Source organism: Dunckerocampus dactyliophorus, chromosome 10 (genome assembly GCF_027744805.1).
Source record: "Dunckerocampus dactyliophorus isolate RoL2022-P2 chromosome 10, RoL_Ddac_1.1, whole genome shotgun sequence".
NCBI lineage: Eukaryota > Metazoa > Chordata > Actinopteri > Syngnathiformes > Syngnathidae > Dunckerocampus > Dunckerocampus dactyliophorus.
The window spans coordinates 5,370,515-5,394,082 of NC_072828.1; the positions used below are offsets into that span (position 1 = coordinate 5,370,515).

Sequence of the window (23,568 nt, forward strand, 5' to 3'; positions counted from 1 at the left end):
ACTCAGAGGTATTTCTGGTGATCCTAATGCAACTCAGGTGTTATAAGGATTTTTTTTCTATGTAGTGCCTAAAAAGTCTAGTGACGTGGAAGAGCCAAAGCTTGAGAATGAAGGGACCATAGAAGAAGAAGCCAACATCAGCCCAGCAGCTACTGATAGGAAATCACCTACAAGCAAGACAGCCAAGGTACTTTTTATATATATAGTATTATTAAGGTATGACAACATCTTGATGTCATTTAATAACACTCTGCTATTGCCTACTCCATATTGGGTCTGTACAGTACAGTGTTTCCCACTGTGGCTGAGGGGGGCTAGATGACATCTTCAATGTGTTTTGTAAACCAGGGAGATCAGGTAGTGCCAATTCTAATCTGATCACAGTCGGGTCTGGGACCAATTGACCACAATGAACGAGGGATTATTGTAAATTTAGTTTACCATTGAGATTGTATTACAATTACTCAATAGTAATTTATTTAAATTTTTACAGTTTTAGCTGATTGTACGTTAAAAAAAACTTCCGAGCATATATTAGCCTAGTCGAGGGGTGTCCAAACCTTTTCCAGCGAGGGCCACATAGTGAAAAATGAAACTTTGCTACTTTGATTTTTTGTAAAGCAACACATGTAGATATGCTAAGAAGTTACATATTTCAAGAAAAAAGTGCATGTCAGCTTTGTCATATTGGTGAAAAAGCCTATTGGTATCACCTGTGCTCGTTACTTTTTTCCCCCATTTTTGCTGGCAACCTAATTTTCAAAGAAATACAGCTTTATTTTGTTTTGTTTCTCCTAATATTAAAAATGATCATATTTTTCTTTAATATTTCAATTATATGCTACTAAAATTACATTCCTCATAATATAAAAATAAATAATAAAAATATATATCTCGTAATTATGCCTTTATTCCAATAATATTTTGACTTTATTCTTGTAACATAACTTTTTCTGCAGCCTAATTTTCAAAAAAATGTGAACTTTATTCATTGTTTGGGTTTGTTTCTCATCTTACAACTTTAAAAAATATATAATTTTATATACATATATTTTTCTTAATTTTTTTTTCATAATATGTTCTTTTTGTAAAGTTATGACTTTGTCTCGTCATATTACAACTTTTTCTCATATTATGATGTTATTCTTGTAAAAATTACTGCAAATTTTTCCATTTTTGTTGTTTTTTTAAATAGTATTTTTTTTTATTAGATTTTTACAATGTGCCTCGGGCCAATAAATAAAAAAAAAAAAAAAAAAAAAAACTGCTGTGGGCCACATATGTCCCCCAGGCTAGACTTTGGACACCCCTAATCTAGTCTGACCTGGTCGTATTGTTCCATCACAGCAGGACAAGTGGCAGCCGATTTTGAGCACCGTGGACAACGTCCAGAAGTACCGATGGCTGAAACACAGCGTTCAGGGTGCCTTCCCCCAGTCGAGCCTCATGGCCAAAATTGTGGAGTTTGCGCTGAAGGAGGAGCCCCTGGATGTGGAGAAGATGAGGAAATGTCTTCTCAAACAGGTGAGTGCAAATGCAAGTCATGTCTACGGCCTTGTGAAGACCAAACTAAATGGATGCTTGATTGCAGCTGGAGCGGGCGGAGGTGAGGCTGGAGGGCATCGACACCATGTTGAAGTTGGCCTCCAAGAGCTTCCTGCTTCCGTCCGTGCAGTATGCCATGCTGTGTGGATGGCAGAGGGTCATACCAGAAGGAACCAACATCGGGTAACCTTACTTGTTTTTTCTGTGTGTCCAATTTTGGGCACGGCGGTATTAGCTAGGCGTCTGTTTTTCAGAGAGCCTCTTTCCGACTGCCTGAAGGATGTCGATTTGATCCCGCCCTTCAACCGCATGCTCTTGGAGGTGACGTTTGGCAAGTTGTACTCCTGGGCCATCCAGAATGTTCGCAATATCCTGCTGGAAGCCAGCGGACGCTTTAAAGAGCTCGGTATGCTTTGTGCTTACACTTACTTCTCAGTCTTTGAGACAATACCTGACGTGTTTGTCTCCTAAGCAGGGGTGCAGCCTGTCCCGCTGCAAACCATCACCAACGAGAACCCGGCGGGACCAAGCCTAGGCACCATTCCGCAGGCCCGCTTCCTCCTGGCCATGATACACATGCTGTCCCTCAAGCATGGTGCCAACAGTCTGAGTCTGCTGCTCAACTCCGGCATGCTGGCCCTCACGCAGAGCATCCTCAGGCTCATAGGTCAGTCATGTAGCCTGTCAGCTTTCTTCTATCTCGTCAAGGGACAACACCATAGAAAGTAAACGTGGATATACTGTAGAGCAGGGGTCTCAAACTCAGTTTACCCGGGGGCTACTGGAGGTAGAGTCTGGGGGAGGCTCGGCCTTTTAAGTATTCGGAGTAAGGCTCATGATAACAATAATATCTATAACGATATCGAGTATGCTGCAGGAAACACGTCTAACATGTTAGTGCACTTAAAGCGGTATCATCCGCCAGTGAATGTTACATCTACAAGAAAGAAAGCCAGCTTAGTGCAAACACCGATAACGTCAGCATAAAAACAACCTCTAACAAGCTACTCTGACCGGGCCAAAGCTGTAACACATGGTATTGGAGTTTTTATAGTCATGAGATTACATTCATACTCAGTTGCTGAGAGCGCTGGCTTTAAGTACACTCATGGAAAAAATGATTAGACCACCCTAGTTTCTTCAGTTTGTTGTTCATTTTAATGCCTGATACAACTAAAGGTACCTTTGTTTGGACAAATATAACAATGACAACAAAAATAGCTCATAACAGTTCAATTTTTTGGCAGTACAATGCTGTACTATTCATGTAAGCAATTTTGGTTATTTTCAAGAAAACCATGGAAGTTGCTCTTATGAGCTGTATTTGTTATCATCATTATATTTGTCCAAACAAATGTACCTTCAGTTGTACCAGGCATTACAATGGTTTGGTTTTGGTTTGGTTTAATTTATTTTAATTTATTGTGCTCTATTTTCTTCCATAATATTTGTGATAGACTTACTCTGTGCTCTATTTTCTTCCATAATATTTGTGATAGACTTGCTCTGTGCTCTATTTTCTTCTATAATATATGTGATAGACTTGCTCTGTGCTCTATTTTCTTCCATAATATTTGTGATAGACTTGCTCTGTGCTCTATTTTCTTCCATAATATTTGTGACACCATTACTGACATCCATTATGACTTCAAAGAGGTTGTTGCAATTACCTTGAAAATCTATTTCCAGAAACGATATAGCCTCCTTTATAGCTGTAAATGAAGCAGAATGTATCTCTGTCATTGAATGCAGAATCTCAATTGGTAGGTATCCTGGAATTCTTTTTATGTCCACGTCCTCTGCAAATTCAGAGCCAGAATCATTTTCTTTTGTGTTTGGCATTGTTGCTAAGCAACCTCTTTCAACTTAAGCAGTTCACTAGTTAGCTAGACTTGCTAGCAGGTATCGCTACTTGTATCGGTACCTCTCAGCTATCCAAGTTAAAGTTGGGGGATTCAGCAAGCAGCACTGGTCTTGTGTTCATGAAGTGTAGTCAGGAAAGCACCAAAATAGTTAAAATTTCCAGTATCATCAACAGAGCTCCTGCCATACACGTCCTTCCCCGTCAAGGGGAAAAAAATAATAATAATAAATAAAATAAAAAAATGGATCAATAAACTGAAGAAACAAGGGTTGTCTAATCATTTTTTCCATGACTGTATGATTAAAGTTCTTGAACCTCGCTACGAAATACCATCACGTCCTCACTTTATGAAAAAGCTAAAAGTGATGTCGATAACGGGCTATCACGTGTCCGCTATTTCACTTTACGACATCTTGGCATCTTGGCCACACAGTCACGGTCTGGAGATCAGGATGAACTGGGTTTGAATCTCCGTTGGGCATTTCTGTGTGGAGTTTGCATGTTCTCCCCATGCGTGCGTGGGTTTTTCTCCGGGTACTCCGGTTTCCTCCCACATTCCAAAAACATGCATGTTAGGTTAATTGGAGACTCTAAATTGTCCATAGGTATGTGAATGTGAATGGTTGTTTGTCTATATGTGCCCTGCCATTGGCTGGCGACCAGTCCAGAGTGTACCCCGCCTCTCGCTCGAAGTCAGCTGGTATAGGCTCCAGCATGCCCCCGCGACCCTAATGAGGATAAGCAGTATAGAAAATGGATCGATGGACAGATGGTTGGACTTTCCTGTCAAGTTGCAGGCCGCAAAATGTGACTTCTCGGGCCGCGAGTTTGAGACCCCCGCTTTAGAGCATACGGCTTGTATAGCACTGTAGATGTAGGATCCACTGGAAATGAAAAGCCATAATCTGACTCACTGTGCTAAAGAAATAACGCCATAACCATCACATGGCAACTTAACACACAACAGGTAGATAACGTGTACACACGGCGACTACTACTACTTGTAGAGTGTAATAAACAACAATGTTAACTCTGAACATGTACTTTGATGCCGGCATGCCCCATCATGCCTTGTTTTGTAAAAAGTTATGAGTTTAGAGTTAACAAATATGTCTAGAAATACAAATGGACTTTCTCCTGCTACTTCTTTTTGTCTTTTTTTTAATGTCACAACCGAGATGAAGCCGACAATGAGTACCTTTTTTAAATAGGAAAGAGGCCCACAGCAGCACTCACTACTTTTTGAGAAGAGCGATACCAGCATGCGTCCCAAGGGTGCTGCAAGGCATGCTGGGAGCCGGCACCCAGCTTCCCAGCATGCTTTGTGGCACTTGATTTGTAAAACGTTGTCTAAAGTTATGTATTTAGAGTTAAGAAATATGTATAGATATACAAATGAACTTTCTTATCTCACTTCTTTTTGTCGCAAACCAGACTGAGCCACCTAAGAGTGCTTTTAAATAAGGGAGGGGCCCACAGCAGCACCAGCTATTTTTGACAACAGCAATACCAGCACGCTTCTCAAGAAGGTGCCGCAAGGCATGCTGCGAGCCGTCATCCACATTCCCAGCCTGCTTTGCAGCACTAACTTTGTAAAAAGTTGCTAACATTATGTGTTTAGAGTTAACAAAGTCGTCGTTGTCAATTAGGGGGCCGCGTATTTGGGACTCCTGCTGTAGTGAGATAGATGGATGACGCTGAGGTGTGTTATGTCACCTATCCATTAGGACCCAGCACAGACAGCAGCGAGGAAGACCTGAGTTTGTCAGCGCATGGAGGCTCAGCCACTGTGTTGGAAGAATCCAGGAAGGAAGCTGCCCCTACACCCGTTCCTGCCTCTGGCCCAGAACTGGCAGCCATGATGAAGATAGGCACCAGGGTCATGAGGGGAGTGGACTGGAAATGGGGAGATCAGGTACCATATACATATAAACACAGCACATTTGTATTAGATCTCAGCGGATTATGCAGATGAGGGTGTGTGAAGACTACACCTTTTTAATTTTAGGACGGTCCATCTCCGGGTCTCGGTCGGGTCATCGGAGAGCTGGGAGAAGACGGCTGGATAAGAGTTCAGTGGGACACGAGCAGCACCAACTCCTATCGGATGGGAAAAGAGGGCAAGTACGACCTCAAGCTGGCGGAGCCGCCACCTGCCGCCCAGCCCACCCCCGAGGACTCGGACACGGAAGACGATGCGGGTCAGTTCACGCAGCCGTCATTGGCCACAACATTAGGTACACCTTCAATACATTAGCTGGGTCAAAAAGTGTGCCTTGGCAAGGCTCATGTTAATGCCTCACGCAGGGAGCGGGTTGGATGATGTCGTCATCATCTAATTTGCATAATTGGACATGATGCAAAACTCAGACTCGGTGTCTGTGTGTGGAGGTTTTCGGTTTGTCTCATTAAAAAATGTGCAACATCATGTCATGTTTTGAAACAGCACCCCATGTAAGTGTGTGCGCTATATTGTATGGTTAAGGTGAGTCGCTGCTGGAGTACACAGCATGCCTTGCAGGCTCCTTGTAAATAACTAAAGTTAAAATTCCGTGTATGTTGTTAGTGCTTAGTTGTTGTTAACCTCATATTACATTGGTTCATTGTTGTTGTGTGTTAACATATCCATTACGCATTGTGCTGTTTTAGTTTTTGGTTGGTACCGTGAGTACGACCATCTGTCTGTCTCATGTTTAATATAGGGGTGTCCAAACTTTTTCCAGTGAGGGCCACATAGTGATAAATGAAAGGACACAACTTTGCTACTGTGGTATTTTGTATAGCAACACATGAAGATATGCTAAGAAGTTATATATATTTCAAGAACAAACTGAATCCCCAACCATATATGCAAAAAATTAAATTCTTCGTTTTATTTGTTTCCCATAATACACTAAGTCCCCAACTAACGAACACAATTGGTTCCAGACGACCGTTCTTATGTTGAGTCGTTCTTAAGTAGGGGAAAAGGTAATATTACCAATGATATAGGTACTACATGTACGTGTATACATATACAGTATATGTGTATGTATGTAAATATGAGTTTGGATGCAGTAGTAATATTAAACGAGGATAATTAATGAAAAAAAACAATAATAAAAATGATATAATAATACGTAATGATAAATGTTATTTACCTTTGAAGAGGAGTGGTCGAGCATACGTCGTTGTGGAGGAGTTGGAGGAGGAGATATTGGGGGGGAAAAAAGGACAAGTCGTCGTTAGACTCTTCTAAAAGAGGTAGTCTTCTGTGGGTTGTGTAGAATTAAGCAGGCCTATTAACTCTTCATAAACTTTAATCACACGCTCTGTCCGGGTTGTACAATTTAGCTTTCCATTTAGCTTTACACTGTATCTCCCCAGCGTCTAACTCTTCCTCTGTTGGTCTCATTAGCTCCAAGGCTGCATTAGCAGTGTCACAGTGCCCTCTACTGGTCAAGCATGTACAGTAGCAGTATAAATACTGATTGAGCGACTGACTACAAGGCAAAATAAAATAAAATAAAATATAGACCAGTTGGCTTGTGTTCGTATCCGCGAGTGTTCGCTGGTCGGGTGTTCGTAAGTTGGGGACCTGGTGTATTACGACTTAAAAAAACATATTTTTTCTTTAATAGTTCTATAAATATTGCTATGCAACAAAAATAAAATTTTTCCTCATAATATTACGTTATATTGATTTTAAGTTTATTCTCGTAAAACTGCAACGTTTTTTCTCTTTAAAATACAACTTTTTTTTTCTCTTAATAGTTTGACTTTATTCTTGTGAAATTACTTCTGTTTTTTTTTTTCATTTTTTTCTGTTGTCTTTTTTCATTTTCTAAATATTTCAAAATTCTTTTAGTAAATGTTATTCTTGTAATTCTGACTTTATTTCCATAAATATTTTGACATTATTCTCATAACATAACTTTTTCCCCAACCTAATTTTCCAATCCAAAAATTACAATTTTATTCTGTTTTATTTGTATCTCGTAATATTAAGGCTTTAAAAAAATACACCTTTCTTTAGTATTTCAACTTTATGCTTCTCGTGAAATTGTGCCTTTTTTTCTTGTTAACATGGGGCTTTTTTCTGTATATTCTGACTTTATTCTCATAAATTACTGCTGTTTTTTGTCATTTGTCCTGTTTTTTTTTTTTTTAATTTTTCAAGTAAGTTTCTCCTCATCATATTTTGACTGTATTCTCATAACATTTAAACTTTTTCCGCAACCAAATTTTTGTTTTTGTTTTTCTCATAATACAACTTAAAAAAAAAGTTTCTTTAATATATACATTTTATGCTACGAAAGTTATTTTTCCTCACAGTATTCTGTTATTCCCGTAAAATTAAGACATTAGCCTGCAACTTTTTTCTTTCAATATTTTGTTTTTTTTTCTTGTGAAATTTGTTCTGATGTTATTTTTTTTTTTTTTTTTGGAGTTTGTTTAAAATTATTTCTAGAATGTGCTGCCGCCAATACAAAAAATAAAACAGCAGCAGGCCGCATTTTGGACACCCCTGATCTAATATATCACTACATAGATGAACATTTGCGCTACAGTGGCATGTGCGTATGAGGTGCGTTGAGGGTTACAATATGTCATCTGCTGTGTAGAGTGGGAACGACAAGCTACATTCGCAGACAGTCCCATTACGTGTTTAGTAGCTGCCACGAAGAAATGGATGCATGGAAACTCTGGCATGTAAAAGCACAGCCTTTACCACAATCCTCTCATTATTCCAGAAGGTGAGCTGACGGAGAAGAGCAGCCACCCGACTGCCATGATGCTAACAAGCACCGTCAACCTGCTAAAGACGTTAGCGCTGTCCTCTGGCATTTATGCCGACGTGTTGCAAACGGACGCCACGCGTACTCTCTGTGGTCTACTGAGGATGCTTGTGGAAAGCGCCGCTCATGACAAGACTGGTAGCCAAACCGCACCCACGTCAATTCAAAACAAGTTTTTGTGTGTGTGTGTGTGTGTGTGTGGTCTGATTCTTATTATCGATTTCTTCCTGTCAGGTTGTCACTCCCACAGGCTGGTGTCTCGGGAGCAGCACAAAAGCTGGTGCACGCTGGGCTTCATACGCAGCATTGCTCTCATGCCCCAAATGTGCAGCACGCTCAGCACGTCTGCGTGGATTAGCCTGCTCATACGCATTGTCGAGGGAAACCAGTCCTTCAATGCCATCACCTTGCAGAGGCAGGTCAGTAGGATCATTCCCCACAGCAGGGCTCTCAAACTCCACTTACTGGCTGGAGGTACAGTCTGGGTGAGGCTGGTCAGCATTGCAGGGGTGTCCAAAGTATAGCGGCTCACGGCACATTCTAAAAAAAAAAAAAAGTTATGTTAAAGTCAAAACATTATGGGAATAAGTGTCTTAATTACAATAATAAAATTTACCCAAAAAAATTCGAAAGATTAAGAAAATTTTTTTTAAAAAGTCATTTTATGACAATGTCAACATATTGAGAGAAAAAATGTCATACTCTAATGAGAAAAAAGTTGTAATTTTAAGAGAATAAACATAAAATATTAAAAAATGTAATTTTAGTAGCATAGGGTTGAAATATTAAAGAAAAAAACATAAATTTCGGTGTATAAGCCGCTCCTACTAAATTTAGAGGAAAAAACAGATCGTCATAAAATGGCATATCACACTCATAGCAAGCCCATATACAGTTGTGGTCGAAAGTTTACATCATTAACAGTATAACTATATAACAGTCTGACTCACTGTGTCAACACCAAACTAATCACACAGCAACTTAACACTCAAAAGGTGCACCTAAGAAATATAAAAACATGCACCAAAATGGAAAAAAAGCAACTCTTTTAAAGTCGTCCAAAAATGCATTGCGTCTGAGCAAAGCATTCATTAGAAAGCATTCATTCATTGCAATGTGGTCAGCCTCCCCCTGGGCTCCTCTGGCTCCCTGTGTTGGCCAGAGGCAGCTTTGCAGTGTCATCCATCCATCCATCCATCCATCCATTGTCGCTGCCGACATCGCAGTGAATGAATGCTTTCCTCAGATGCAATGCATTTTGGGAGGGCTTCAAAAGATTTTTTTTTTTTCATTTTGGCGCATGTTTGTATATTTCTTAGGTGCACCTTTTGAGTGTTAAGTTGTTGTGTGATTTGTTTGGTGTTGACACCGTGAGTCAGACTGTTATATAGCTAACTTGCATCTGACCATTTGTTCCCAGGGTGCACGGCCGTTCTTACACTTAATGTTGATGTCAGGTCAGGGCCCCAAAATATGATGTGACCGCAAGATTGAGACCCCTGGCCTATCCTAATTATAATTAAACACACACAACTTGTTTTTGTATCAAAGCTGAATGCATGCATGATTATAATGTGTGTGTTTACAGATTCTTGCATTACGTCTGCTGCAAGCGGTGCTGCCCTCATGGGACAAGATGGAGCGTTCCCAGGACATGCACTTCCTGGTGGAGAAGTTGTTTGGCTTCTTGGGAAGTTTACTGAGCACCTGCTCTTCAGACCTGCCTCTGCTTAGAGGTAAGTTTTAACATTGCTTTTTATGTTGTTGTTTTTTTAATGTCTGCCTTCCCCTGCAGAGGGCTCCATGCGAAGGAGGAAGTGCCGCCCCCAGGCCTCCCTGACGGCCACTCACAGCAGCACACTGGCTGAGGAGATTGTCTCTGTCCTTCGTAGTCTGCACTCTCTCAGCCAGTGGAATGGTCTAATAAACGAGTACATCAATGCTCAGCTGAGCTCAATTGGAGACGTGATGGCAAGCTGCCAGTCTGAAGCAGTAAGAAGCCACCCTCTAATAACGATCGGTGCACCATTGTGTGCTGCATTCAGTCTGACTCGCTTTATCTTCTCCACCTCCTCGTTTAGAGTTTTCTGGAGGAGTACTTTCCTGATGCGGAGGGCCTCAGGGTAGGCAGCCTGATGGCGGTGCTGGCGGTGATCGGGGGCATCGACGGGCGCCTCCGCCTCGGCGGCCAGGTCATCCACGAGGAGTACGGTGAGGGAACGGTGACACGCATAACCCCCAAGGGTCGCATCACGGCGCAGTTTCACGAGATGCGGAACAGCAGGGTGTGCCTGCTCAGTCACCTCAAACCGGTACGGAAGCCTCAACGGTCATTTTCAATCAACTTTATCAACGCAGATCCTTTTCGGAAGGTTTTCATTTTGCTTGAATGTCTCCCAGCTGCCAGCAGTAAACTTCAGCGTTCAGAACCTGCCCTTCTCCGAGCCCATGTTGGCTGTCTGGGCCCAGCTAGTGAGCCTGGCTGGAAGCAGGCTGGAGAAACAGCGAATGAAGAAATGCCTCAGTCGAGGTCTTACAGGTACACAAACTGCTGATTTACAGATTGTATGTTTTTATAGTTACCCGGTGCGTGGTGTACAAATCACCCTGGCCATAAATACAGCATTTGTATTGATTAAATGCAATTTTCCATACAATATTTTTTTTTTTTCAATGAGGGACAAAAATACATAATTAAAAGATGCCCCCTGTGCCCCTTCCTCCTCATCTCTCAGCTGACCAGGTGGACATCCACTTGCTACGATGGCAGCAGCTGAGGCTATACATTTTGAAGGCTGCTCGGGCACTGCTGTCTCACCAGGACAAACTCCGGCAGATTCTGTCCCAGCCGGCTGTTTTGGACATGGGAGCAAACCCCAGCGGTAAGACGTGGCCCAGTAGAGGGTGCCATTTGAGTTCTGACTAAAGGCATGAAATAATTCAAGATTCAAGATTCTTATTGTCATATGCACAGTAAAACAGGTGGTTCTGCTATGCAATGAAAGTCTTGTTCTGTTCATTCTCCCAGAAAAAGAAAGAAAAACAAGAAAATGAATAAGAACATCACAAACATAAATACCAATAAATTAAGCAACAGCAACAGAAGAGACATTAATACAAATAGATAAATAAATAATAAAGTGCTATGGGTGTGTTGCGTGTGTGAGTGATTCGTTGAGAAGCCTGATGGCCTGTGGGTAAAAGCTGTTTGCCAGTCTTGTGGTCCTGGACTTCAAACTCCTGTAGCGTCTGCCTGACGGTAGGAGTGTGAATAATGAGTGTTGTGGATGAGTGCTGTCTTTGATGAGGTTGTGTGTTCTTTGTAGGACTCTAGATTTATAAATGTCTTGCAATGAGGGGAGGGCTGCCCCAACAATGTTCTGTGAGGTCTTGATCACCCGCTGGAGTGCCTTCCTATCACGTGTTGTACAGTTACCGTACCAAACAGTGATGGAGGCAGTAAGGACACTTTCCATAGTGCATCTGTAGAAGCAACTCAGGATTGTGTTGGGCATGCCAAATTTCCTTTGGGACTTCTTGATAATTTGTGGGGTGTTGTGAGACCAGGTGAGGTCCTCCCTGATTTATGTGCCAAGGAACTTGAAGGTTTTCACCCTCTTCACCTCAGTCTCATCAATAAACAGGGGTCTATGCGGCTCCTTTTCCCTTGTTCTTGGGTCGATGATCAACACTTTGGTCTTCTCTGTATTGAGATGGAGATTGTTATCATGACACCAAGCTATGAGGTCCGCCACCTCTCTCCTGTATGATGTTTCAACACCACCAGTGATCAGGCCGATGACTGTAGTGTCATCCGCAAATTTAATGATGCTGGTGTTGTTGTGGGAGGCCACGCAATCATAGGTGAAGAGCGTGTAGAGGAGCGGACTCAGCACACACCCCTGTGGGGTCCCAGTGCTCACAATTCTTGAGCTGGATGTGCGATTGTGGACTCTGACTGACTGGGGCCTGCCTGTTAGAAAGTTAAACACCCAGTTACAGAAGGAGGGTGACAGGCCAAGTGTGAGGAGCTTATTTGTGAGTTTGTGGGGGCTGACTGTGTTAAATGCAGAGCTGTAATCGATAAATAACATTCTGAAATACAGTATGTGTCATGGCCCTGTAGGTGCGAAAGGGCTGTGTGGATGGCAGTGTTGACTGCATCATCCGTGGACCGGTTCTGGCGATATGTAAACTGTAGAGCAGGGGTCACCAACGTGGTGCCCGCGGGCACCAGGTAGCCCCTCACGACCACATGAGGTGCCCGCAAGCCTGCTTTTCATTCAGGTTTTCAGTTAATAATGAAAGAAGAGTAGAAAGAAATGCATTCTGAAATACAAAATGTGAGTTGTGGATACCAGCATTTTGTTAATGTTCTGGTAAAACAAGCATATTCGCTTTGTTTGGGTTTAAAATAAGCTCTGAAAATAAATGTTACAAAAATGAGTAGCTCTTGGCCATTTTCATTTTGTAAAAGTAGCTCTCACAAGGAAAAACGTTGGTGACCCCTGCAGTAGAGGGTCCACAGTGGCCGGGATGCTCTTTTTGATGTGGGTTATGACTATCCTTTCAAAGCACTTCATTACAATAGGAGTGAGTGCTATAGGTCGATAGTCATTTAGGCAGGTCAGGTTGCTCTTCTTGGGTACAGGCACTATGGTGGTGGACTTAAAGCAGGTCGGTACAGATGCTTGTGTAAGCGACAGGTTAAATATGTCAGCAAGCACACACACATAATGTTACCAATGTTGTACCTACATTTGATGTACTCTCTCTCTCTCTCTCTCTCTCTGTCTCTCTCTCTTTCTGTCGCTCTCTCTGTCTCTCTCTCTCTCTCTCTCTCTCTCTCTCTCTCTCTTTGATTTTTTTAAAAATAAGTCATCAAGGTATATTTTATTTAAATTTGTATTTTTTTAATTTATTACAAATGTATATAATTTTTTATATCATTTAATTTCAACATAAATTTTTACATACATTCAAATTAAAAATATATAGGCGTATATTTTATTTGAAGTTGTGTAATTGATTTAATTACCTTTTTTAATGTATTACACATTTTCATATTTTTACGTACATTTTTACATTCATTCAAATTATAAATTTACTGTAATTTCTGTTGTATAAGGCGCACCGGTGTTTAAGCTGCACCACGAGTGGCACAGTAGTAGTTTTGAAGTAAAGTAGATGTCACGAGATTCGAGTGTCATAAATTAGCCGCAATGCTGTGTAAGCCGCAGGGTGCAAAGTTTACCAAAAAAGTAGCGGCTTATCCATTGAAAATGACTGTATATACCGTTTTTCCTCCGAAGAATGTACTGTGGTTCAGAGACTATTTTTTGTATTAAAAGAATTTTTGTTGTATTTTTAAAATGCTTGTTTTCAGACACTTTTTTTAAAATTATTTTAATTTGTAATTTTTCAAAGTTTTCATTTCAAATGTGTAATTTTCAACAACTCCGGAGACTTTTTTTTAAAAAAATTTTTAAACACTTCTTTCCCCACATGAATATTAATTAAAATGTTTCAAAAATGATGTATAAAATAAAATGCATAAATATTACGTATTATCCTGGTACATTGTGGGTACCAGTACCATAACCCCCATTGGGTATAAAATTGTACTGCGCTGAGGCAAGGCATTCATTTTTGAAAGTGGAAGCACAGCATAAATTAGATCGTCCGATGCTATTTTAGGGAATATTTCATTTGCTTTAATTTATTAAGGTATAAAGAGGAAAAGGAGCATCACATGAGCTTTGCCTGTATGAAAATGTTGTTAAACAGAAGATCCAGTGGTGTCCTCGCCGGAAGCTGGAGATATGTCTCCCGAGGGTCCCCTTCCTCCACTCATCCTCCTGCAGCAGCTGCTGTCTGCTGCCACTCAGCCTTCCCCTATCAAAGCCATTTTTGACAGGCGAGAGATGGAGGTGAGTCATGAATGAAGGAGAAATGAAATCAGTTGCCGCTGGTTGTTGACCTCTGCGTTTCCGTGACGCATGCAGGCGGCAGCCCTGGCCGTGTGTCAGTACCTGGCCGTGGAATCCGCCCACCCGTCCTCGCCGTTGTTTGAGGAGAGCAGTTCCAGCGAGGCCACCACACCGGTCACCGTGCAGCACGTCAGGCCGCCCAAGCAGAAGAAACAAAAGACCCACGCCGTGCCTCCTCTGCCCATCGTGTTCCAGCTGATGGAGATGGGCTTCCCGCGGAAGAACATCGAGTTTGCCTTGAAGTCGCTGTCGGGAACGACAGGTAATATGTGAAGACATTTTCCTTTTTTGGGGAAGTTATTCATCACTTTCATATGAAAGAGCTGTTTTTCTGTAGTAAATACAGTCATTTTTACATACATTCAAATTATAAGTTTAAATACCAATTTTGTCCAAATTATCAGCTCAGTTTAAGAGCAAAATTGTTTTTATTTTAGAGGATTTTTTGTGTGTATTTTTAAAATACTTGTTTGTGGACTTTTTACACAAATTATCTTTTTTTATAGTTATAATTTGTAATTGATTTAATACATTTTTTTAATGTATTACAAATTTATATTTTTTTAATTTGTTAATCTTTGCATACATTCCAATTACAAATTGAAATACCAACAAAATATCTGCTCAGCTTCAGAGGTGTGTTGTTTTGGGGTTTTTTTCAGATTTTTTTTTTCTTTGTCTTTTTAAAACACTTGTTTGTGGACTTTTTACATTTTTTCTTAGTATTTTTTTAAGTGTTGTAATTGATACTATACAAACTGTTTAATGTACAAATTGTATTTTTTTTTTAAATCTTTATATACATTTTTACATTCATTCAAACTAAAATTAAAATACTGTTTTTCCTCCAAAAAATGTCCTCAGCTTCAGAGACTTTTTTTTTATTCTGGGATTTTTATTTTTTGGCATTTTTTAAAACACTTGGTTTGGACTATATATTTTTTTATTTTAATTTGTAATTTTTTTCAAAGTTTTCAGTTTGTAATTTTCAACAACTTCAGAGACTTTTTTTTTAATACTAGGAATATTTTTTGTATTATTTTAAAAACCCTTTCCCCACATGAATATTAATGTATTTAAAAATTTGACAAATTAATGAATTTATGGGAAACGTTGTCTTTATGACACATTCCCTTATATACCTCATGATGTTTACTTCCTGTTTGGATTTATTATACAGCTCCCTCTTGTGGTTGTTGCCAAGCAGGGTATGCGTGATGGTTCTCCATCCATCCATTTTTTTAGGATCGCGGGGGTATGCTGGAGCCTATCCCAGCTGACTTCAGGCAACAGGAGGGGTACACCCTGGACTGGTCACCAGCCAATGGCAGGGCACATATAGACAAACAAGCATTCACACTCACATTCATAGTAGTAGTAGTAGTACTTTATTAATCCTACAGCAGGGAAATTCATCTGTTACAGCAGCAAGCAAGATACACAAGTAAAGAATGCATAGTCATAGACAATGCATGCAATGCATAGACATAGTGAATACAAAAAGGTTCAGGTGTTGTCCATGATGGATGTCAGCTTAGCCAACATCCCTATACCTATGGACATACCTATGGACAATTTAGAGTCTCCAATTAACCTAACATGCATGTTTTTGGAATGTGGGAGGAAACCGGAGTAAACCCACGCACGCACGGGGAGAACATGCAAACTCCACACAGAGATGCCCAAGGGAGAATCAAACCTGATCTCCAGACTGTGACTGTGTGGCCAACATGCTAAGCGGCCCGCATGATGGTTCTATTGACACAAAATTCAGTTTTGTTCAATGTTGAAATGGCTTTCTCATGCCCATTTCAACAGAAAATGATGAGGATTTCCACTCAGATGACTTTAGAGATCATTCAAGCAACGACAATCGTTTATAATAAAGTTGGATCTCGCCCTGTCTTCCCGCCAGGTGTTGAGGCTCTGGTGAGCTGGCTGCTGGACCATCCCGATGTTCAAGCCTCAGAGGTGTCGGACGCTGACACTGTGTCAGATGAATACTCGGATGAGGAAGTGCTGGAGGAGGTTGAAGAGGCTGAGCCTACGTTTCCTGTGGTACGTCATCTTGACTTTTGTCTTTACTATTTCACCCATATGCCACTAAAATTACATTATTTTTCCTCATAATATTGTTTTTTTAAAACTGCAACTTTTTTTCTTGTTCGAATAGGAATTTTTTTCTCTTCATATTTTGACTTTATTCTTATAAAATTACAGCAGATTTTCTTTTTCATTTTCCAACTATTTCAACTTTCTCCTTGTAAATATTCTTCTCGTAATATTTTGACTTTATCCTTGTCACAATATAATTTTTTTCCCAACCTTATTTTTCCAAAAATTACGACTTTATTTAGTTTCTAATAATATGACAACTTAAAAAAAAAACCAACATATTTTGCCTTAAATATTTCACTTCTACACTGCTAAAATGACATTAGTTTTCCTCATAATATTGTTATTTAGTATTCTTGTAAAACTGCGACTTTGTTCTCGTTAGAATATATATATATATATAAGTATATATATATATATATATAAGTATATATATATATATATATATAAGTATATATATATATATATATTTTTTTTTACTTTATTGTTGTTTCTTTCCAACTATTTCAGCTTTCTCCTTGTAAATTTTCTTCTCGTAATTTTGACTTTATTTCCATAATATTTTGACTTTATTGTCGTTGATGACTTTTTGCGCAGCCTGATTTTCAAAAAACTACAAGTTGTTTTTTTCATAATACAGCTTGAAAAAAAAAAGTCTTAGTCAAAAGTAATATTTCAGCTTTATGCTACTAAAATTACATAAATATTTTTCTCATATTACAAGGCTATTCTTGTAAATTAACAACTTTTTCTTGTTAGATTTCAATTTTTCCTATTAATATTTTGACTTTATTGTAAAATTACTGCTGATTTTTTCATTTTTGCTGTTCTTTTTTTTTTTTTTTAGTTTTCATATAAAATTCTAACTTTAGAATGTGCCGCAGGCCAATAAAAAAACAGCCACGGGCTGCAAATGGCCCCCTGGCCACACATTGGACACCCTTGATTTAGAAGCATAATCCAGACAATAGTCCGTCATCATTCATTCTAACTATGTTCTCATTGGATGTGGCATGTGTGTTACATTAGCCTGCTGGCGCCGTGGTGACGGAAAGCCAGACTTTCAAGAAGAGATTGGATTTCCTGAGTAATGACGACTATGCTGTTTACGTGCGAGAGAATATCCAGGTAAGAGGTAGACGTCACACTTGACTCCCGTCGGCATGAGGATCTGAGCGTTTTGGCTTCCCCTTCAGGTGGGCATGATGGTGAAGTGCTGCAGAGCATACGAGGAAGTGTATGACGGAGACGTGGGGAAAGTGATTAAGCTGGACCGCGATGGACTGCACGACTTAAACGTGCAATGTGACTGGCAACAGAAGGGGGGGACGTACTGGGTCCGCTACATCCACATCGAGCTGCTCGGTGAGCTTGCTTGCGTTTACCGATGAGCCTGACGGGGACGCCGTTTGACACATTCATTTGTTCTTCCAGGATTCCCGCCTCAAAGCTCTCCCTCCCACATCAAGATTGGCGACAAAGTGAGAGTGAAGCCGTCGGTCACCACGCCAAAGTACAAATGGGGGTCCGTCACCCACAGGAGTGTGGGCGTCGTCAAAGGCAAGAGTGTGTTTTGACTTATGATTTGTCACCTGGATTAGGCGCCGTTTAATCCCCCCCACTCTTCTTCAGCTTTCAGTGCCAACGGGAAGGACGTGATCGTGGACTTCCCTCAGCAGTCCCACTGGACCGGCTTGCTGTCCGAGATGGAGCTTGTCCCCAGTGTGCACCCTGGAGTCAGGTTGGAGTTAGAAAAAAACATTCATGATTGTTGCTGGGCTCCTTGGAAGTGAGGGAGTCGCCGCGGGAGTACCCAACATGCCTTGCGGGCGTATTTGTAGCTTTTTGGTTCTGTTTGATGACCATCTGTCCGTTAAAGTGCCTCTGACTATGCAGACTCACAAATACGATGCCGTCTGTACTGTACAAAGTCGACATGCCAAGTAGGCAAGCCATGCATTGTGAGGGAGGGCAAGCAAATTAGCGCCAAATTATAGAATTTTTTTTTTCTGTGGCAGTCCAAATGTATTTGTGGCAGGCCGCCACAATTATAGAACTTTATGGGAAACACTGTCGAAAAGCCCAACTCTCCTTAAGTTGATCTAATGCTAACGTTAAATAAATACAATTAAAAAAATTAACTACCTAATATTTGATGCTATACAGTTATTTTAAAAAACACAACATTAAAGGCTAGTATTAAAATATTTTGTTGTAATTAAATATTAAACCCTGGATAAACCAGGTGGGGTCCAAAGTGGCCCGGGGGCCATTGGCGGCCCATGGCTGTTTTTTATTGCTGTATGGCACAGTCTAAAAATAGAATTTAGCAAGAAACAAAAAAACAAAATAAAAATAAAAACAGCAAAAATGGAAAAATCAACAGTATTAAAGTATAAAGACAAAATATACAAGAGAAAGAGATTGTAATCTAACGAGAAAAAGTCTTACTTTTTTAAGAATAACGTCATGATGTTATGAGGAAAAGTTTAAATAATAGATGAATAATATTATGGGAATAAAGTCAAACTTGTATGGCAATGAAGTCATAATATTACAAAAAAAAAAAAATTACAAAGATCATGTGAGCAAAAACCTGAAATATTTGGGGAAAAAAATGGGAAAAACAGAGCAAATAGCGAAGTTGATGTTAATAATTGGCTTTTTCACCTGTATCACAAAGCTATGCTCTTTTTCTTGAAATATACAGTATATCACTTGTTAGCATATCTACATTTTCAGTATGTGGCCCATAGCGAGAAAAGTTTGAACACCCCTGATTTTGTACAGTATTAGACCACCAACCAATGTTAGGTTTATGCCCGAGCTGCCCTTGATTATTTTTAAGGATTGTGTAATGGTGGATGCTAAACTATAAGTATTATTGTTATCCATGAATTTTCAAATGTACTCCTGTAGAAATAACCTCAGTAAAAATGGTAAAGCATTTGATGGGTTTAAGATGACTGATAGTTATTTCCACGTGCAGCTGAACAGACAACAGTATCTTGTGTTTTTATGACAGGTAGTCCAATACGTTTCATAAAAATGGGACAATTATCAACATTTCACACCCTCCTAAAATGGAATATGTTTTTCTGTGCAGATGTGACGGCTGTCAGATGTTCCCGATAAACGGCGCCAGATTCAAATGCAGGAACTGTGACAACTTTGACTTCTGCGAAAACTGCTTCAAGACGCGCAAACACAACACCCGACATTCCTTCGGCAGGATCAATGAGCCTGGTGCGTCTGGAGCACACGCTGTACTTGGGAGTGTGTGTTGTGTATAAAGCAGCTGTTGATCTCCACGTGTCATCAGGCCAGTCGCCAGCGTTCTGCGGCCGCTCTGGCAAGCAGCTGAAAAAGCACCACAGCAGCCAGCGTGGGATGCTGATCGACGACTGGTCTCGCGCCGTCAAAAGCCTCAACGTGTCGTCGTCCGTCAACCAGGCCTCACGCCTCATAGACTGCGCCGATCAGTGCTGGCAATCGTCTGGCTCGCAGGGAAAGGTGACTGACACGTCTCATATTTTATTCTAGCTTTCTTTCTGGCGATCGTGTAATGCATCACTAATGCACTCATCTTTTTATACGCGGGGGAAAAAAACACATTTTGAGCATTACTTGTTCGTGTCATTTCTCTCTTTTTTTGGTGGTTTTTCCTCATTTCTTAATGGGAACTTAAATAGGACATGGTTTGATGGCGCTATCTCCATGGGAAACCGAGTGCCACAGATTTGAAACCAGCAGAGGCTGCTGTCTCACAAGTTGATTCACACAACATTTTCCAACAGGAACTTTGACAAGAATGTGACGTGTAACCACCCACGAGTGTACACCCATTTTTCTTTGTTTTATGTATTTTTTTCAGGATTCTTTTTCATTATGTGTTTTTTTTTAAATTATTATTTATTTTATTTATTTTTTCCAGACTTTTTCCAGCGAGGCCGCGTAGTGAAAAATGAAAGGATGCAACTTTGCCAATATTTATATATAAATAAAACAGCAAAAAATTTATTTTCACATATTTAAGCTTTTTTCAAAAATAATCTAAATTTTCTTTTTGTAGTATTACGACTTTATTCCCATAATATTATAACGTTTTCTCCAACCTTGTTTTCCAAAAATTACAACTTTATTTTGTTTTGGTTGTATTCCGACTTTTCAAAAACGACATTTTTTCTTTTGTATCTCAACTCTGTTACTAAAATTGCATAATTTTACCTCATAATATTCCAAGTTTATTCTCTTTAGAACACAACCTTTTTTCATAATGTTTTTGACTATCACATTTTCCTCAACCTAATTTTTTACAACTTTATTCATTGTTTTGTTTGCCTGTGAATATTGTCATTCATCCAGGTTATTGTATTCTCTCATCAAGCTCTAGTCTGAGAGCTCGATGCAAGATCCAATCCATTTAATCCCCCAAAGGAGGAGGCAGGTCCAGACAGGAATGGTTTCCCTCTTTTGTGGTGCCAAATGGTGGTCATTAGGATACAATGGAGTGGGGCCTCTGCCCACCAACGATGGTCGTTTGGGTGGTATCACCTTCGTTAGCATCCCATTCAGATGGAATGATGGTCATGGACCCACCTGAAACCAAGATGGCTGTACCTTGTTTATTTGTTAGGGGCTAAATGACAGTCTTCTAGGAAGGGATGAAAGGACAATTGCAAGTGGGAGAAAGGTGGTGCCGCAGACCTCCCCCTCTGTTCAGAGATCCATCCTTCTTTGTCCAAAATGAGTACAATTTTGTCCTCAAATTAGTGCTCTTTCTTTTTGAGGTGCAGGTAGACCGCAGAGTCTTGATCTGAAGAGTTAGCCTGTGTTGTGCCATGCGCCTGCTCAGCGGCTGCTTGGTTTCCCCAATGTAAAAATGGGTGCATTCCTCACTGCACTGGGCAGCATACACTAGATTGTTCTTGTGGGTGTGGGTTGTCCTGTCTTTGAGGTGTTCCATCCCCGGCAGGTTTGAAGTGTACTGGTATGTTGTGTTTGTTTCTCAGGTAGGCCTGAGACTTACGGGATGACAATGTTATTGCGTCTGCTACTCTTTTCCTCCTCATCCACCTTGCTTTTGTTTTGTCTGCCCTCAGACTAGAGCTGTCCTATCTAGTCTGACTGGTGTGTGTCCCACCTAGTGTTTGAGCATGAACTGATGAAACCTGCTCGGATGAGAGGCAAAACATCTTCTAAGACAACCTGAACAGTCCAGTTGCGATCCATTCAAAGCCCTGAGAATTGTTTTGTTCGTTTTGCATAATATTACAACTTTTGAAAATTCTTTTAAATGGTGTTTTTTTCTTTATTCTTAATTTTATTCTTGTAAAATTACTGATTTTTGTTGTTGTCGCTGTTGTTTTGTTGTTTTTTTTCTTGTTAATTTATATTTCCAGAATGTTCCGCAAAATGTTCTGCAAATGGCCCCCATGCCGCACTTTGGACACCCCTGCTGTACACTGTATGCCTGGAATTTAAGATGCCTTTAATAACTATATGAAAAACAGGTACCTTTAGGGCTTTTTATGGGTGAGTCCATTATTCATGGTCTTTTGCCATGCACAGGTCTTGGACATACTGTAACCCCTGCTACTAACGCAAACATTTTGTTCCGCTTTAAATTGTAAACAATCATCTTTTATGGTCGCTAAAGTAGAAAGTGGCTATAAATCCAGCAGAGGGCGCTGTCTGACAAGTCATTCAATATTTTCCAACAGGAAGACGCTTTGACAGGACGAGATGTTATGAAACTGCACAATAGTGTACACTGTATGCCCAGAATTGTTTCCAAATGTGTAAAACTGAATGTAATATGCATTTAGTCATTGTGAGAGGCTTTTTACACGGTTCATAATATCAAAAATGAGTGGTTTCTTGATTTGCGAAAGTGTCTTAAACCTAACATCTGCTTTGTACTTATATTTTATTTTATTTACTTTTCTCTTTAAATTGTCTCTTTTAAGGGTAGCTTAAATAGAAAGTGGTTTGATGGTGCCAATATGCAGGGGGAAAAGAGCGCTGCAGCTATGAATCCAGCATTGGGCGGACTTTACTTTATCTTTTTACTTTATCAATTTACTTAACATTTTCTAGGAAGAAAATACTTTGACAAAATGTGATCTTGTGTGCCTGGAATTTAAATTTATTTTAAGTGCTTCTCTTGCAGCACTGGATTCGCCTGGAGCTCTTCCCAGACGTCCTGGTGCACCGGCTGAAGATGGTTGTAGACCCAGCGGACAGCAGCTACATGCCCTCCTTGGTGGTGGTGTCAGGTAAAATGAACCTGTTTTAACAAGGTTTATATGTGGTAATAATGCACCACATGTCACGTTGTGCACAGGTGGAAGCTCTTTGAACAATTTAATCGAGCTGAAGACGATAAATATCAACCCCACAGACACCACCGTCCTTCTGCTGAGCGACTGCACTGAGGTTGGTGGGCTTTCATGGGTTAGTCGTTGACATTGTTTGCCGCTGCTTGACAGGGAGATCACCTTTTCCCCTTCCCAGTATCACCGATACATTGAGATTGCCATCAAGCAGTGCCGCAGTTCCGGTATAGACTGCAAGATTCATGGACTGGGCATCGTGGGGCGCGTCAGAGCAGAGGATGAAGACCTGGCCACTGTTCCTTTCCTGGCGTCGGACAATGAGGAAGAGGAGGATGACAAAGCAGCCACTGGGAGGTATGGCGACGACTTGAACTGACTTTGAAGACGTGCAGATATGATAACTGTGTGACATTGCTGGCCTTTCTGCCTTCCGTCTCAGTCTTGCTCGCAAGAAATCTTCAGGGTTGGAGTCAGCTGCCACCATCAGGACCAAAGTGTTCGTCTGGGGCCTGAATGACAAGGACCAGCTGGGTGGACTCAAGGGATCCAAGGTGCCATTTATGAAATGGTTAAATAAGCACTGTTTCACGCAGGACTGCAATCTATCTGTGGCATGGGAGTCTCTGACATCATTGTCTAATCTGCATAATTTGTGTGTAGATGGGAACTTTTTTGGGCAATGTACATTTTGTACATTTTTGTGTCACGTAATTGTGACTTTATTCCCGTAATATTTTGACTTTATTTTCATAAAATAACTTATGTTTCCACAAATTAAACTTTATTTGTTGTGTTTTTCATAGTATTATGACTTTAATATTTCATCTTTATGCTACTAATGTTAAGTTATTTTTCCTCATAATATTACAATCCTATTCTCTTAAAAAAATCTTTCTCGTTATATTTCAACTTCTTTCTCTTAATGTTTTGACCTTATT

At 40.3% G+C, this 23,568-nt stretch overlaps 1 protein-coding gene across 3 annotated transcripts in view; it reads left to right on the top strand.

Annotated features, from left to right (window-relative positions):
- The window catches only part of herc2 (HECT and RLD domain containing E3 ubiquitin protein ligase 2), a 97,962-nt gene that overhangs the window by 45,939 nt on the left and 28,455 nt on the right, over window positions 1–23,568 (top strand). The window contains exons 31-57 of one of the 3 annotated variants that reach the window (XM_054788763.1): window positions 66–187; window positions 1,348–1,524; window positions 1,592–1,728; window positions 1,800–1,951; window positions 2,021–2,212; window positions 5,137–5,324; window positions 5,418–5,646; window positions 8,143–8,325; window positions 8,422–8,606; window positions 9,776–9,923; window positions 9,983–10,179; window positions 10,269–10,499; window positions 10,588–10,726; window positions 10,923–11,069; window positions 13,975–14,117; window positions 14,193–14,439; window positions 16,093–16,235; window positions 17,322–17,420; window positions 17,489–17,657; window positions 17,727–17,852; window positions 17,925–18,033; window positions 19,399–19,538; window positions 19,615–19,805; window positions 22,465–22,570; window positions 22,639–22,730; window positions 22,809–22,984; window positions 23,070–23,181. In XM_054788763.1, the coding sequence (XP_054644738.1) occupies window positions 66–187; window positions 1,348–1,524; window positions 1,592–1,728; window positions 1,800–1,951; window positions 2,021–2,212; window positions 5,137–5,324; window positions 5,418–5,646; window positions 8,143–8,325; window positions 8,422–8,606; window positions 9,776–9,923; window positions 9,983–10,179; window positions 10,269–10,499; window positions 10,588–10,726; window positions 10,923–11,069; window positions 13,975–14,117; window positions 14,193–14,439; window positions 16,093–16,235; window positions 17,322–17,420; window positions 17,489–17,657; window positions 17,727–17,852; window positions 17,925–18,033; window positions 19,399–19,538; window positions 19,615–19,805; window positions 22,465–22,570; window positions 22,639–22,730; window positions 22,809–22,984; window positions 23,070–23,181 (4,280 nt within the window). The remainder of the gene's footprint in view (window positions 1–65; window positions 188–1,347; window positions 1,525–1,591; window positions 1,729–1,799; window positions 1,952–2,020; window positions 2,213–5,136; window positions 5,325–5,417; window positions 5,647–8,142; window positions 8,326–8,421; window positions 8,607–9,775; window positions 9,924–9,982; window positions 10,180–10,268; window positions 10,500–10,587; window positions 10,727–10,922; window positions 11,070–13,974; window positions 14,118–14,192; window positions 14,440–16,092; window positions 16,236–17,321; window positions 17,421–17,488; window positions 17,658–17,726; window positions 17,853–17,924; window positions 18,034–19,398; window positions 19,539–19,614; window positions 19,806–22,464; window positions 22,571–22,638; window positions 22,731–22,808; window positions 22,985–23,069; window positions 23,182–23,568) is intronic. The other 2 variants (XM_054788764.1, XM_054788765.1) reach the window with 2 other exon arrangements.